This window comes from Ursus americanus, chromosome 2 (assembly GCF_024610735.1).
Source record: "Ursus americanus isolate L20-20 chromosome 2, mUrsAme1.1.p, whole genome shotgun sequence".
Lineage (NCBI taxonomy): Eukaryota > Metazoa > Chordata > Mammalia > Carnivora > Ursidae > Ursus > Ursus americanus.
In genome coordinates, this window is record NC_142128.1 from 15667133 (window position 1) to 15684277 (window position 17145).

At 41.7% G+C, this 17145-nt stretch overlaps 1 protein-coding gene across 2 annotated transcripts; it reads right to left on the minus strand.

Annotated features, from left to right (window-relative positions):
• Nucleotides 1–1087: 1087 nt before the first annotated feature.
• On the minus strand, nt 1088–4516 carry MRPS17 (mitochondrial ribosomal protein S17). 2 transcript variants are annotated; one of them, XM_045786095.2, is made up of 3 exons: nt 4361–4516; nt 3691–3830; nt 1088–1893 (listed from the first exon to the last, which is right to left on the minus strand). In XM_045786095.2, exons 2-3 carry the CDS (start codon nt 3811–3813, stop codon nt 1624–1626), a joined length of 393 nt encoding a protein of 130 aa, XP_045642051.1. In that variant the 5' UTR covers nt 3814–3830; nt 4361–4516; the 3' UTR covers nt 1088–1623. The 2 variants fall into 2 exon arrangements, with proteins under 2 accessions (XP_045642051.1, XP_045642052.1); XM_045786096.2 differs by having other exon boundaries at nt 4441–4488.
• Between the last annotated feature and the right edge of the window lie 12629 nt (nt 4517–17145).

Here is a 17145-nt window from a genome sequence, read left to right on the forward strand (position 1 = left end):
ACCAAGATTATTAGGAAAATATCTTAAGATAAACAAGAATACATGTAAACATTTTAAATAGTTGAGGTTTTTGAGATGGCTTGTACAGATGTCCTGTTTCTACCAGGATAACGGGTTCCATATAGCTTCACAAGTGGGAGACCTAGACACCCTTTTGCTTGTTGGAACATCATCTATCCAATCTCTTTTCCTCTTTTCTTATCCAGCGTAGTTTAGGACTTAGGACTAGTTTTCGAATAAGTCTGTCTCCTTCCTCTAATCTTTCCCCTTCCAGTCCCATTCTCTACTGATGCTATTATTTTTACAGGAGTGTGAATCTATTTATATCATTCTCTTTAAAAATGTCAGATAACCCACAACCACTTAAGTGTAATTTCTGCCTATTTCTTTTCTTTTCTTTCTTTTTTCTTTTTTTTTTTTAAGCGATAGAAGTTTAAGAAAGGATACAGGAAAACCTTTCAGGAGTGAGAGGAGTCCCGGCAGGGCTGCCCTCCACCTATTTCTTTATCTGAGCTCCACTCGTGTACAAAACGACCCAGCAGTCCTCATCCACTTACAGAACCCCTTGGTTATGCTCCCTTCTCTCATACTTTCAGGATTTTACACTCGTCCCTCTGCCTGGAATGCCCTTTTCACAATCCTCATTTCCTAGGTGGAGACTCTTCCTTTAAGATTCAGTTCTAGCACTATCTAGTCTCTTCCAGAAAATTATCCTCATTTCATCCCCACCCATGTGCTTCTGTTTGCTATGAAGGAAGCTGTGCATACTTCACTTACTAGATTTTGAGCCCTGAGTGGGTGGGCAGCGCTTGTGGTTACTACTGAAACCCTGTGCTTGTACAATACACAGATTAGTTGAGGTTGAAATATGCTCCAAGTCTCTTTCTAGGAGACAGGAAACTGAAATATATAACTCAATGTTTCTTCAGGTCAAAATCTAGGTTCATAGTTTACTAAAAAGCAGCAACAAAACTGAAACTCTCCAACACAACTGCACAGTGTGAGAAGTTCTAAAGCTTCATCAATGTATCAGATTGTATGAACTCAGACCTATTCTACGCTAGAATACGGGATAGAAGAAAAGTGACACAATCTTCAAGCTTTATTTTCTATGTGTCAACATTCAGAATACAGACTTTAATGTGATAAAGTCTGACCCCAATGAGACTGTTGATTATTTCCATTTGTAACTGTTAAATCAGAGAAAAAAGTTTAAGTTAACTTCGAATATATGCCACCAAAAATAAATATTCACTTAATGAGGTCTTATCTGTTTTATATCAAAAGATTTTTCCTCCCCAAATAAAGATTCTAAGATAAATTCAAGATTCCTTTGAATGAAAAAAATACATACCTTCTAAAACAGAGAGCTTACAAAACAATGCAGGGGATTGCTAGGCACACTGACTGTAAGAAGAACGTATGTCCAATGAAAGGAAATTTAAAACATGACCTTAAACTTTTATGAAAAATTTTAACAAGGCCTTTACTTCATTTACTTTTCGCTATTCCATAAATACCAGAAGAGAAATAGGACAGTTTGTAATGAAGCTTGGGAAAATTTCTTTTTCCATAAAGCAAACTTATAAATCTTTCCCTCTGTCTCCTTCTCCCAATCCTCCTTCACTGTGCTGAAGAGCTACTGAGTTCTTCCAGATTTTTGGTTAGGCAGGTGGTTTCCAAGCTGACTGGGCTTTCCAGGTAGGTAGTGCCTGCACAGGGTTTTCCGGTCACTGGATCTATGACTTGTCCAACTTTGAAAACGATCTCGGCCAGTTCATGTTTCACACGCTTTGTTCGTGCAACAGGCAGAGCTTTGAGAAGCACAATATCCCCAACTGTGCACTGCTGAAGAGCATCATGAGCAAAGTAGGTTTTTCGCTTATTAAAATACTGTGGAAAGGAGGAGGAACAAATCAGTAGTTCCCATCTGTGATCTGATAACACAGTACAGAATATGAAAAAGTAATGCACAGAAAACAAGCAGGGACTTGGGGAAAAAAGACAGTACACACTTAAGGAGGCTTCTAATACAAAAATTAGCTGCTTAATTTCCGGAAAACAGCTAAATTCTAGAGTGGATCATGTCCCTGAGATCTCCAGCCCATTACCTGCAGCATCCTTGTCTATCAATCATCAACCTTCTTTACCCTTATTTAAACTCTTCCTTCCTAGTGGAGCCTTCTCTCCAGCCTATAAACATGCTACTTTCGCTACTAGCTGTGTGATTTGGGACAAGTCACTTAATCATTTTTTTTTTTCCCCAACATAAAATGAGGCTCCAATATCTGCATCTCTAAAGTTATCCAGAGAATCAAATGTTATAATATTCATAAAACACTTAGCTCCATGTGTGGCTCAAAGTACTGCAAACAAGCCACAGATGGTCATAAACAACCTTGCTACATAAGGTATTCTCATTCTACATATAAGAAAACAGGCTCTGGAGAAAGGTAATGGGCACAGCTAGTAAACAACAGTCAACATTCAAGCTAAGGTCTTCTGACTCTCAGGCCAATGATCATGCTGTCACTCTTCAGCTTGCTCCTGTGTTGTTGTTGTTGTTGTTGTTAATAAAAGACCACTTTATTTTGCTCCCTAACCCACCTGGTGCCCCCTTCCCTCAACTCTGTCACCTCTGGGGGCGCCTGGCTGGCTCAGTCAGTTAAGTGCCTGCTTTCGGCTCAGGTCATGATCCCAGAGTTCTGGGATTGAACCAGCAACTGGCCTCCTGCTCAGTGGGGAGTTGGCTTCTCCCTCTGCCCCTCCCCCTACTTGGGCGCTCTCTCTCTCTCTCTCTCTCAAATAAATTAACAAAAAAACAAAAACCCTGTCACCTCTGCTCCTATGTTTTTCATCCTAGATAGCAAAGAGCATTTCTACCTACCTGTGTGCCTAACCTTGAATGCACAGCCAGCCTTGGCACTTTCCTCTTCCTTCCTTGCACATCTAACAAATCAAGGACTCGGTCTTTTCTTTCTGAAATCTACTTTCCCACTCCATTCCCACTGCTCCAAGGACTGTTCAGGTCCTTATATCCAGTTCGAGACTTTTGCAATAGCCTTCTTACCCACTTCCTTACCTCCAGTCCTCACCCTATGTCTCCAAGTCTGCCTTCCTTTGCTTATAGGATGAAATCCAAAAATACTACATCCAAGACCTCTCTCAGTCCAGCTCCCAGTGCTCTTGCCTTCACTCAACAACAGTCAGTGCCTACTTAGGGTCAAGCTCTGGGCCCGACCTTGCCAAACCACTTGTTGTTCCTGCACAATGTCACACCCTTTAATGGCTAAAAGAACTTCCACAAAGCACTCATCACGGCCTGAATGACTCCCCCAAACCTGGGCCTTTGGATAAAAGCCTTTCTGAGATTCAGCCCAAATGTCTCTTAACTGAAGGATGCTCTCCTTCAGCCATGTGGGAAGAAACAGGTGTCCTGCTCTCTGCTCCCAGTACTTTGCACAGAGAATTACTACAGCAGTTATCAGACTGAGTTGAAATTAACTCTACGTGTCCCCAGAATTTGAGAATGATCCATGATCAATTCACTTTGTTATACCCTTAGATCAGCAGTGTCTGGTTCGCAGCAGAGGCTCAGTGCATCTGTACTGACAGGGAATTGTTTCTCTGCTCAGAATCCATAACATGCTGTGATTTATCAATGCCATCTGAAAAAGCGATATCTCTCACCTTTAATAAATAGGGATCCAAAACAAGCCTGGTCACTCTCACTTTAGCTGTTTTTTGCATTGCTGTTCCAATCACCTTCCCCACGACCCATTTGGCGTGGACAGATGAACGAACTATTGACATTATGTGGTTTTGGTCACCTGAAAAACAAATTTCAAAGTTTAATATGCTGGTTGTTATGACTCACCAAATGAATTTTGTTACTAGAACTGCTGAAGTTCAGAAACAGCTTTTGTTGGCCTTCTGGAATCACCACTTTGGAGATGCTTACACGTTTCACTATTTCCTTACCCCAACCCTTCACCTTCATACTGTTTACAAAGCTGTCATTTCAAAGCCTCAATTCCCCCCTGTGCAAAACGGGAATAAGAACAGGGTCTACTCACAGGAGCCCTTTGAGGGTTTAACCTAGAAGACGCTCAATAGCGCTAAAAAAGGTGGGTCTTTACTGGCGTCCCTTATTTCTTTCCTGCCGCTGGGCGTGCCTGTCCCCGAAGGCTCAAGCCCCGCTACCCGCGCGCTCAAGGCCTAGGCGGGACGGCACGGGTGTCCTCTCCAACTTGGGGCTGCTTTCTTGATCGGTTAATGCTGAGTCCATCCGGCCGGGCCTGGGGTACGTTGGGGTGATTGACCCTCCCGCCCCGCACTACCCCGGGGTCAGGGCACTCGCCTCGCCTCCAGGCTCTCACGGGGCGGCGTCTCGCTCCTCCGAATTCGACCCCTGCAACCTCAAGGCGTCACAGAGCTCACCTCTCGACTGTATCTTCCCTGCGCGTGTCGTACGGAGGGGCGGCCCGAGCGTCGGCCGGAGCGGGATGACGTCACGCCCTTGCCAGTCGCTGCGCACGGGACGGCTCCTCTCATTGGCCGCGTGTACTTCCAACCATGGGCGGGCGTAAAGGCACGACTCCGCCCACTTCCCCTTAAAGGGAACAGCCGACCGTGGGTAAATGGGAAACCTGTACCTGTGTTTTCTCCACGCGCGGGACCACTGGAGCGTAGAGGATTCCGGCCTTTCATTTATTCGGTTTCCTCTTCTTCCGCTGAGCTCCCAGTCTTGGACAAGGCCTTCCAAATCAGAGGAACCTCATTCATTCATCAAACACCGAAACACCGGACACTGCTGAATGATAAGACTTAAGCATTCTACCCTCACAGCGGCTTTAAAGATAAACTTCTGTAGGTTTTTGTGCCCAATTTGATTGTAGGTGTTATTTCTCAATATCTGTGAGACGGAGAGAAGTCCAGCGTTGGCATATAAATATGTGTCACAGTTATGAAGAGGTTAGATGGCCCATGAGCAGGCTGCTTGATGGCGCCCTCTCAGATAGAGGGAGGACTGGGGATGTATTAGGAAATTAAGAGAAACAAAACAATAGGCTACTGGCACAGACAATTTGAGGGCCAAAAAATGGGTATGGTACATTGTCTTTAACTACCGAAACATCTTAGCGACTGGTGAGGGAAGACTGGGAAAATAAGAATTCTCCCATACATTAGTCTGTCCAACACTCATTTCTTTCTTACCAAACAGGTATGAACACTTCTTAGACTCTGCGCTAGGCAAAAAAGATGAATCAAAGGAGACTCCCGCTCTCAAAAAGCCCACAGTCTAGTAGGCACAGGTGAGTAAAGAAAAAAAGTGTAAAACAACTGTAGGTAATGGGAACCTTGAAAAAGGAATGCATAATTTTGCGGAGAGAGGAGACTTGATCAATACATAGCCCTTGACCAGGGGCTATATAGCTTGAGAGGAGAGGGACGTGGGATGTGGGAAGGGCACATGAGGCAGAAAAGAGAGCATGTGCAGGGGTGCCGGGGTGTGAGAGACAGTATGATGAGCAGGAAGCTGATACTGCCAGGATATGCGGTCAGGAAAAGAATGGCAGGGATCGAGGTTGGTTAGAGATAGGCCTCTACCTGGGAAGCATTTCTTGTTAAGGGCCTGGCCTCACTTTTTGTTCTAAATGATGAGAAACCTTTGAGAGATATGAGTAGTTTGCTAGCCTTCAACATTATTGTGGTAGGAGTGTGGAAGAGAGAACAGAGATTGGAGAGCTTGGAGGCAAGATGCTTTGTCGGGGGATGGTGAAAACCTACATTGGAGCAGTGGGAATGGAAGAAAGAAATTGGGTTGGAGAAGTGATTGGGAAATTGGCCATGTGAGGCAAGGGGACAGAGAGGAGGTAAGAGTGTGTGTAAGTATGGCATAAACAAGAGAAATTTATTTTCTCACAGTTCTGGAGGCTAGAAGTCTGAGATCAAGGAGGTGTCAGGATCAGTTTCTTGCTATGTCCTCAAATGGCCTTTCCTGTGTGTGTGTGTGTGTGTACAGGGAGAGAGAGCACAGGCCGACTGGTGTCTTCTTTTTCTTTTCCAAGAACGCTAACTCATTGGATTAGGCCCCACCCTTATGACCTCATTTATTTATTTTATTTTATTTTAATTAAAATTTTAAAAAGATTTTATTTATTTATTTGACAGAGTGAGAGAGAGCACACAAGCTAGGGGACTGGCAGAGGGAGAGGGAGAGGCAGGCTCCCCACTGAGCAGGGGCGCCAATGTGGGGGTCGATCCTAGGACCCCGGGGTCATGACCTGGACTGAAGGTAGATGCGTAACCAACTGAGCCACCCAGGTACCCCTGACCTCATTTAATCTTAAGTACCTTCTAAAGGTCATGTCTTCAAATACCATTACATTGGGGGTTAGGGCTTCAACATACATATGAAGTTTTTGTGGGGGCGGACACAATTCGGTCCATAACAATAAAATCAAAGAAGCAAAGTGAAAGCTTTGTAATCTTAAATTCAATTTGGGAATACAGTATGAACTCATGATTTATTTTTCTCAAAAAAAGTTTTTCCTAGAAAGCCTACAAACCCAGTATCAATCAGTTCCAAGCACCCAGATTGTGGTATTTATATACCATTTTTCTCTGAAAGTAACAAAGGATCCTTGAAAAATCACTGACTTCAGGTCTGGAGCAGGAAATATGTGAGTTAAACTTGGGACATCTTGTGTCCGTAATCAAGAGAGCTATTAAAGATGAATGGGGTCAGGTCAAAACCCAACCTGAAGGGGTTCCCACTGAACTAAGATGAAATTATGTGAGGCTAAAGAGAATTATTGAATGTATTGAAATGTATTGAATGTATTGAAAACCATAAAATATATAAAAATCCATGAGTTCATAAACGTACTTAAAAGTAAAGCCTCCGGGGATGCCTGGGGGGCTCGATCGGTTGGGCTTCTGCCTTCAGCTCAGGTCATGATCTCAGAGTCCTGGAATCGAGTCCCACATTGGGCTCCTTACTCAGCGGGGAGCCTGCTTCTCCCTCTCCCTCTGCTACTGCATCCCCTGCTGGTGCTTTCTCTCTCTCTGTCAAATAAATAAATAAAATATTAAAAAAAAAAAAGTAAAGCCTCTGGTTGCTTTTGGGGAGTCCTAGGGCACCAAGTCAATAATTTGAAAAATAAAAGAAATCAATATATCATGAAGTATGATAAAAATGCATTTCAGAATGACCAAATAATTGATGCATAAGGAATGACAGAATTAGGAAACATTTTATTTTGCAAACTCTAATGAAATGATGAATAATATCAACAATGGTTAACAAAATCATTGAAAGATTGATGGGAACTTTATAATAAAAAGCAGAGTAATACCGCCTGAGTCACCAATTAATCTTACCACCAGTAAAAGTGAGTTAACTGGACATTATATACCTTTTGATGTGAAAGAAAAGAAAGTATATAGCACTGACTATAAAATATTAATGTATAAAAGTAATCTGAATCTAATCAATTTTCTAAATCTAACCACCATTTTACAGTGAATACAAGAGATAGAGGAACAAGTTAATACCAGGAGCAGCTAAACTTTGAAATAAAAAAACTCAGTAGATGGGTTTTAGGCAGATTAGATAGTGCTGAAGAGAGACTCAGTAAACTGCAAGGTAAACCAGAAGAAATTATACAGAATGTAGCAGAGAGGAAAATGTGGAGAGTAGATCGAGATGTTCTCACATTTGTCTATTACGAGTTCCAAAAGGAGAGAATCAAGAAAAGAGAAAGGCTTATTTCTTAACTAAAACAATGGAAGTCAGTGGCCACATTAGGCAGCATGGCGGTACACCTGCTCATTCAAACAACCTCCCTGCTTCTTCCCAGGGAATAAGGGACAGGAGGGGAAGGATAGCTAGGGGCCAAGTGATCAATCTCAAAGAAATCCCCAAAATGTGGAGGTGTGGGGAAGCCAGAAATAAGGGAACAAACCAGACCACCCTGTGCTAGGCGTGTGGGGCGGGTGTCTTTTTTATGATCACTTATGACCAACAAAGAATAAGGAGAGCTTAGGGGGAGGTGGGCCACTGAAGGTGTTATCACTAGTCCTTGCTCAATGCTGATGTCAACAGAGATGTTAAAAGGATTTAAGGTCCCTGGTTAGCTTTCTATAAAACACCAACCCTAAAAGCCCTCTTTGGCAGCCCTGTTGGGACCCCTCTCACTGTTGAGAGCCTTTTCTGTATCTTCACCTTACAAACTTCTTTCGCTTTACTCACTCTCCTTTGTCCACGAGATTCATTCTTTGACTCTGTGAGATAAGAACCTAGCTCTCCCGCGTCATTTTGGTGCCGAAACCCAGGATCACTTCCACCGAAGGGTGAGTAAAAGCGGACTCTTTTCTCTTCTTTCCTGGGAGACGTCTCTTCCTGAGATGACCTCTTCTCATAAACAGCAAACCCCGGGCATCTGTTGGCCAGTTAAAGGCAAATAGTGCGGCCTCTGGTCTTAAGTCTCAGGTGACAGGCTTCTGGACAAAGGCTTGGTTAATCTACCTTCCTCAAAAGAAGGGTATGTTGGCCTAACCCTACGGCGTTCTGCTTCCTGTTCATTGGCTTATCTTAAATGGCTTTTTCCCACATCAGGGACTTTGCCTAGAGTAGGGCCCTTTCAATCTCCGGTGATACTCTGCCCTTTTAATCAGGGATTCATTTCGGGAAGAGTGTTCCCTATGTAGATACAAGGTTTTTTCATTTAAAGATGTCTTTTGTGAGAACAGGTCAGGAGGAGAATCTTTGCCTCATTTCGCGCCTCATTTTGTTTTTCTGCTAACTACAGTTTAGGTTTAATTAGGGCCAGGGATCAAAACACAAGTTATCGGCAAGCAAGATTAGAGCTATCTCTTTATATGTTAAGTTGGAGGGAGCCGAATATTTCCTGGGCATTTACTCCCCCTGGAATACTTTGGGCATTAAGGAGGGAATTACAAACCCCATTTCCTCGATTGGTTGCATTAGCGGCTGGGACTTTAATGGGTCATATAATTGAGGCTTTCTTGTTCCAACAACAGAAATACGAAATTATGATGATGCTAAATCTTTGGGTCTGTACCCCTCAACAGGGCCATGCTTGCAGATGGGAACCTCAGGTATACGGACGGAAAAAGCGCCCAGGGGTAAAGTGAGGGAATGTAATTGAATCAAAGCTGAAGCTTTGTTAACCTTGATAAACCGTTATGTTTGGGCCAAATTTTGGGGGGGGAGGGGGGAATCCAGAGAAGAAAAGGAGGATCAGGTGACAGACGGGTCAGAGTGGCTATTCCCACCGGCTTGAGCTCTCCTCAACCCAAGATGCTATGGGGCGCCTGGGTGGCTCAGTCGTTAAGCATCTGCCTTTGGCTCAGGGCGTGATCCCGGCGTTCTGGGATCGAGCCCCACATCAGGCTCCCTGCTCTGCTGGGAACCTGCTTCTTCTCTGTCAAACAAATAAATAAATAAAATCTTAAAAAAAAAAAAAGATGTTAGGCCACAATTTCACCTTGGATGGGAAACCATGGGACGCCTTGGTTCACAGGAGAGAGCTGGTACGTAGGGATGCCTTCACAGTCACTCTCTATTACAGGTACGAGGTAACTCCTACCAGGATATTGAGATGGGAAACCATTCTCTGTGGGGACTCCTGGATTGGGTACTGCAAAACTTTTCTAGTGTTTTCCATGGGTTAAACAGCAGGCAAGGTAAAAAAAGACGTGACCTTTGTGGCAAGGCATGGTCTTTTCAGTTCCCAAGGACTCTCCTTTGGGGTGCCTTTTAACCCACTGGAAACAATTTGAATTGCATATTTAGGAAAGGATTGAGCTCCTGTAACACTCACTGCATGGCCACAGTGGGATCAGGTCTCTCCTGTAGGAAACAGGGCAAATAGGTAGGTACCCTAGGTCCATCCAGGCTTTCAGGGCCCTAAATCAGGACCGAGCCCTAAGGCCCTCTTGCAGGACATGTTTGGTGGTAACCAGACCAGTAAACTCCCTGACATACTGGGTGATTGTCCAAATAGGCCTCCTCCAAATAAAACCAGGTTGCTGGAAGAAACACAGGTCATCCCTAGCAAGACGGGGTGGGGGTGGGGTGCTGACTCTCACTCTCACTGTTCCTCCTAATAGTTGTGGGGGCTTCTCCCTCATTTCCCGGGTTAATGGCTATAATGGGAGCCAACTGGGGTTGCTGTGGCCAGGACTTCAGTACTATGTTAAATAATAGCGGTGAGAGTGGACATCTCTGTCTTGTTCCTGACTGTAGAGGAAGAGCTCTCAGTTTTTCCCCATGGAGGATGATATTAGCTGTGGGTTTTTCATATACGGCCTTTATTATGTGGAGGTATGTTCCCTCTAAACCTACTTCCTTGAGGGTTTTTATCATAAATGGATGTTGTACTTTGTCAAATGCCTTTTCTGCATCTATTGAGAGGATCATATGGTTCTTATCCTTTCTTTTATTGTGTGATGTATCATGCTGATTGATTTGTGAATAATTGAACCACCCTTGTAGCCCAGGAATAAGTCCCACTCGATTATGGTGAATGATTTTTTTAATGTATTGTTGGATTTGATTTGCTAGTATTTTGCTGAGAATTTTTTTTCTCCATGTTCATCTGGCTTATTGGCCTGCGGTTCTCTTTTTAATGATGTCTTTATTTGGTTTTGTTATCTGGGTAATCCTGGCCTCGCAGGATGAATTTGGAAGTTTTGCTTCCTTCTCTATTTTTTGGAATAGTTTGAGAAGAATAGGTGGTAACTCGTCAAGTGCGTGGTAGAAGTCACCCATGAAGCCATCTGGCTCTGGACTTTTGTTGGGAGTTTCTGATTACTGATTCAATTTCTTTACTCGCTACCAGTCTGTTCAAATTTTCTATTTCTCCCTGTTTCAATTTTGGTAGTTTGTATGTTTCTAGGAATTTATCCATTTCTTCCAGGTTGTCCAATTTGTTGGCATATTGTTTTTCATAATATTCTCTGATAATTGTCTGTATATCTGTGGTGTTGGTTGTTATTTCTCTTCTCTCATTTGTGATTTTATTTTTTGGGGTCCTTTCTCTTTTCTTTTTGATAAGTCTGGCTAGAGGTTTATTAATTTTACTATTTTTTCCCCAGAGAACCAGCTTGTGGTTTCACTGATCTGTTCTATTGATTTTTTGGTTTCTATAACATTTATTTCTGCTCTAACTTTTATTATTTCCTTCTGCTGGCTTTAGGCTTCTTTTGTTCCATGTGTAGGTGTAGATTTGTTTTATCCATGAAAGGAGATGAGTCAGGATCTTTCTATGCTGCCATCTTGAACCCTCTCCTTCCTGTTTTCCTTTGCCCATTAAGAAATTTGAGTTATTTGTTATTTTGCTATTGATTTGTAGGAAATTCTTATATATTTTGGATATTAACCAGTTATTGGATAAGGATATTGGAATGTTCAAATCTATTTCTGGGTCATATGGTAACGCCATGTTTATCATTTTGAAGAACTGCCACACTCTTCCAAAGTAGCTGCACCATTTTACATTTCCAACAGCCTGAAGGTTTCAGTTTCTCCCACTATCTTCCCCAACACTTGTTATTATTTTGATTGTAGCCATACAAGAGGTTTTGCAGTGGTATCTCATTGTGCTTTTGATTTGCATTTCCTCAGTGGTTAATGATGTCGAGTGCCTTTTCATGTGTTTATTGGACATTTTTATATCTTCTTTGGAGAAGTGTCCATTCAGATTTTTTTTGCCCATTTTTCATTAGGTTGTCTTGTAAAAAATATCTTATTTATTTGAGAGACAGAGATAGCAAGAGAGAGCATGGGCGGGGGGAAGGGGCAGAGGGAGAGGCAGACTCCCCCCGCCGCCACCACCAACAGGGAGCCTGATACAGGGCTCGATCCCAGGACTCTGGGAAGGCAGACGCTTAACTAACTGAGCCACCCAGGCTCCCTGATTAGGTTGTCTTTTCATTGCAAGTTTTCCACAATAGCCTAGTAGATCTTTACATATTCTAGATAAAAGTCCTTCTTCAGATATGATTTATAGATTTTTTTTTCCAGTCTGTGGCTGGTCTTTCTACCTTCTTGATGATTTCCTTGGCAGCACAAAACTCTACATTTTGATAAAGTCTGACTTGTCTATTTTTTCTTTTGTCACTGTGGCTGTGGTGTTGCATCTAGGAAGGCTTTGCCTAATTCAAGGTTATAAAGATTTAATACTAAATGGTTTTTCTCATTTGTGTATTTACCATTTTTTTAAAAAAAGCTTTATAGTTACAGATCTTACGTTTAGTAGGTCCTGGATCCTTTTTGAATTAATTTTTGTGTGTGGTGTAAGGAAGGGGCCCAACTTTATCTTTTGTATGTGGATTCCAGTTGTTCCAGCATCATTTGTTGAAAACACTCTTCTTTCCTTATTGAGTTGTCTTGACACCCTTACTAAAAATTGATTGACCATCATAAATATAAGGGTTTATTTATGGACTCTCCGTTGTGTTCTATTGATCTGTATGTCTAACCTATGCCAGTACCATTGTGTCTAGATTACAATAGTTTGTAGTAATTTTTGAACTCAGTAAGTATGAGTCCTCTACCTTTGTTCTTTTTTGAGAATATTTTGTCTATTCTTGCTCTTTGCATTTCTATATGAATTTTAGGATTAGTTTGTCAATTTCTGCAAAAAAAAAAAAAAAAACAACAAACCAAGCTGAGATTTTATGAGATCTTTGTAAGATCTGTCTTCTGTCTTTCTTAGCCACTGTTCATTTCCTTCATTCAATGAAAACTTTCATTATCCTTTTTATTAAAATATTCTGGTTTCATGGGGCGCCTGGGTGGCTCAGTCGTTGAGCATCTGCCTTCGGCTCAGGGTGTGATCCCGGTGTTCTGGGATCGGGCCCCACGTCGGGCTCCTCAGCTGGGGGCCTGCTTCTTCCTCTCCCACTCCCCCTGCTTGTGTTCCCTCTCTCGCTGGCTGTCTCTCTCTCTGTCAGATAAGTGAAATCTTAAAAAAAAATTTTTTTGGTTTCATGTTTCTCCTAGATGAACTGTTCGACTTATATAAGAAATGTGTTCATCTAACTGTGTAACTATATAACTAATATAAGAGTGACACAAATGGGCCCAATAAAATATCTTTCTTTCTAAGGATATTGGAATGTTCAAATCTATTTGGAAATATTTTGGTGCATGTTGGCTGATACTGTACGTTACAAAAAATCATAAGAAGAAGATACAGCTTCTTTAAGGACAAACATTTCCTTTTTTTTTTTTTTTTAAGATTTTTTGTCTTCATTTAAGAGAGAGAGAGAAAGCACGTATACACAAGCAGAGGGAGAGTCAGAGGGAGAAGCAGACTCTCTGCTAAGCTGGGAGCCTGATGTGGGGCTCGATCCCAGGACCTGGAGATCATGACCTGAGCGGAAGGCAGATACTTAACCATCTGAGCCACCCAGGTGCTCCTAAGGGCAAACGTTTCCAGACAAAGGGCCTGTCTGTAGGTTCACTCCTTGCATTCCTCTTTGCAGTACTCCTGCCCTATTTGTCATGGGGTGTGAGATATTATTGTGATGAGGGGATTGTAGGGTATGGAATAATGTCTGACCAAAATTCATGTCTACCGAGAACCTGGGAATGCAACTTTATTTTGAAATACGGTCTTTGCAGATGTAATTAGTTAAGGATCTTGAGATAGCATCATACTGGATTTAGGGCAGGCCCCAAAGCCAATGTCCTTAGAAGAAGAGAGGACACAGAGATACACAGAGTAAAGGGCCACGCAAAGATAGAGGCAGAGGCAGGTGGTGCAGCTGTAAGCCAAGGATTATTGGGAGCCAGTAGAATCTAGGAAGAGGAAAGATTTTTCCCTAATGTCTCAGAGAGAACAGGGCCCTGCTGAAATCTGTGTTTTGTACTTTAGCCTCCAGAACTCCGAGAGAATACATGTCTGTTGCTTTAAGCTACTTAGTTTGTGGTGGTTTGTTATGTCAGTCCTGGGAAACTAATAAAGGAGTGTATGTGAAATTATGAAATACTGTGACGGTAGGAGATTTTGGTGGAATAAGCACTTTCAAATATACCATTAAGGTTACTTTAGGGGTCAGCAGACTATAGTCTATAAGCTATATCTGGCCTACTGCGTGCTTTAAAAAAAATTTTAATTCCAGTCTAATTAGTATACAGTGTTATATTAGTTTCAGGTTTACAGTATAGACTAAACCATTCTATACATTACTCAGTATTCTTAACCCCTCTCACCTATTTCACCCATCCCCCCACACACCTCCCCTCTGGCAAACACCAATTTTTCTCTATATTTAAGATATCTACTGCATGTGTTTGAAAATAAAGTTTTACAGGAACACAGCCCTGACTATTCGTGAGCGTATTTTCTATGGCTGCTTTGCTGCTGCAGTGGGAGAGTTGGGTAATTGCAGCAGAGAACTGTATGTTCCATGAAGCCTAAAGTATTTATTATCTGGCCCTTTAGAGATAGGGCTGCTGACATCTGGCTTACATCATCAGATTGTCTACTCACTTCATGACCACAGGCTTCATGATGGTAACAAAACTTTAAAAAGATGCTGTTGTATTTGGTAGAATGAAGTCGTCTATGAATGCATGATTCTCAAAATAGCAGTGACTTAAAGGAGACGGTCTATTTCTCTCATTTACACAGTGCAAAGCTGGAATGGCAACCTTATGATCATCAGGAACTCCGGCTCCTTCTGTATTGTCGATTTTCCATCCTCAAAATACAGTTTCTACAGCATAAGCCAAGATGCAGCTAGCAGATCTATATTCTAGTCAGTAGGAAAAGGGAAAGGGAAAAAGAACAGCCTTCCCTTTAAGGACTCTGCTAGGAAATTAGTCATACTTCTACTTATATCTCATTTGCCAAAAGTCAGTCATGTGGCCACATGTATCCACAAGGGTGGCTGAGAAATTTATCCTGAGAGGCAAAGTGCACAGTTAAAAATCTGTGGAAGGAAAGGAAGACAGACTTTAGGGAATGGACTAGTGATGTCTGCCTCAGCTGTGAACCAGGCTGGCTTTTGTCCTTTCTGTTACTCAAGGATCCGAGGTCGCCACTATATCTCAAATAAAGTTGTAATGATATTAACATACTTAGACCTGTTGAACAAATGATCGTGGTCTGTTTCAGGAGTCCCATTGGGAACATGGTCAAAGATGTGAATCTTCAGTGATTTCAGGGAGGCAGAATACACAGGACTTCGTAACTGATTGCATGTGAGGTGGAGGGTGAGAGAGAGAGAGAGAGATCTAGGGTAACTCTCAGGTGTCTGCCTTCAGTGAGTTGGTGGAACTTGGTGTAACTGGCATTTGAGAGGTGAGAGATGAGGAGGCTGATCAGTGTGATTTACTTGTAAGGTTTTAAAAGTTTTTTAATGGGGGCGCCTGGGTGGCTCAGTCGTTAAGCATCTGCCTTCGGCTCAGAGCGTGATCCTGGTTTCTGGGATCGAGCCCCACATCAGGCTCCTCTGCTGGGAGCCTGCTTCTTCCTGTCCCACTCCCCCTGCCTGTGTTCCCTCTCTCGCTGGCTGACTCTATCTCTGTCAAATGAATAAATATAATCTTTTAAAAAAATTTTAAAAAAATAAAAGTTTTTTAAGGTTTATCACCCCAGGTAATGCTCAATTTCTCTACCCTTTAGTCCAACTGAATATTTTAAACTTCATTTTACACATGGCTATGTGGGCCTCAGAGACAAATTGTTCTTGCCTTCTATGTCTGTCCTTCTTTCTTATTTGAGCTCCTTCCATGTCACTCAGCTCTCTCTCATCTCTTGGCAATTCCAACATGTCTGGCCCTGATAAAATACCAAAACATTTCTATTTCTGGACTTTCTAGGTTTCATCTTATTGAGAGGGTATCATGCTCTAAATTAGAGCATTGTCATTATGTAAAATTTAAATGTGTAGTTTATATAATTGTGTAGAATGAAATATCACATTACTGTGATATAGAGAAAGAGAAGGGTGGTAGTTGGGAGTGTCAGGGATCTTGTAGCTGATTGGGTAGTCATGTTATATTCCAAATGTCATTATCATGAGGTGTGTTCTTATGGGGTTTTGCTCTAACTTATAAATTCTCAGTTAAATAAAATGATCAAATTCTTTCTACGTTAGATTGCCACTTCTTTCATCACCTGATTCTTTTTTATAAAGTTAAAGTTTGGGCCCTTTTTAAGGTTCAGTGAATGTTGCTTTTTAAAATCAATTTTTTCTTAAAAAATTCAAACCCACAGAAAAATTGCAGTAGTACAATGAGCAACCATAAACCTTTCATTCAAATCCATGAACATTTCACTCAAATATTCACCAATTGTTAACATTTTGTGTGCTTTTTCTCTCTTGCTGTTATATATTATACATAAACACACACAATCACTTGATATATGTATGTACACGTGTGTGTGTGATATGTATTTTTTGGAAACCATTTGAGTTTCTTGCAGACATCATGACACGTCACCTCTTAATACTCCATTTATCACACAGTGAAGTTATAAAATATCACATTGATACAATATTATGAGTCCATAGCCACAATTTCTTTTTTTTTCTTTTTTTCTTTTTTTTTTTTTTTTAAAGATTTTATTTATTTGTTCGACAGAGATAGAGACAGCCAGCGAGAGAGGGAACACAAGCAGGGGGAGTGGGAGAGGAAGAAGCAGGCTCATAGTGGAGGAGCCTGATGTGGGACTCGATCCCGTAACGCCGGGATCACGCCCTGAGCCGAAGGCAGACGCTTAACCGCTGTGCCACCCAGGCGCCCCCCATAGCCACAATTTCTTAATCATCCCAGTAATGTTCTTTATAGATTTTATAAAAATTGATCCAGGATTTAACCAAGGATCATGCATTGCATTTAGTTGTCGTGTTTCTTTACTTTCCTTTAAGTCTTCTTTTTCTTTTTCTTTCATGACACTGACATTTAAAAAGAGTGCAAGCCAACTATTTTGCCAAATCTCTCAAAGTTACTTTGCTTGATAGTTTCCTGATGTGTGAATTCAGGCTAATATTATTTGCAGGAACATTACATATGATGTGTCCTTCTCAGAACATTATTATCACGAGTCATATGATTTCAGTGTGTCCCATTTTTTTTACTTTAAAATTTTAATTAAT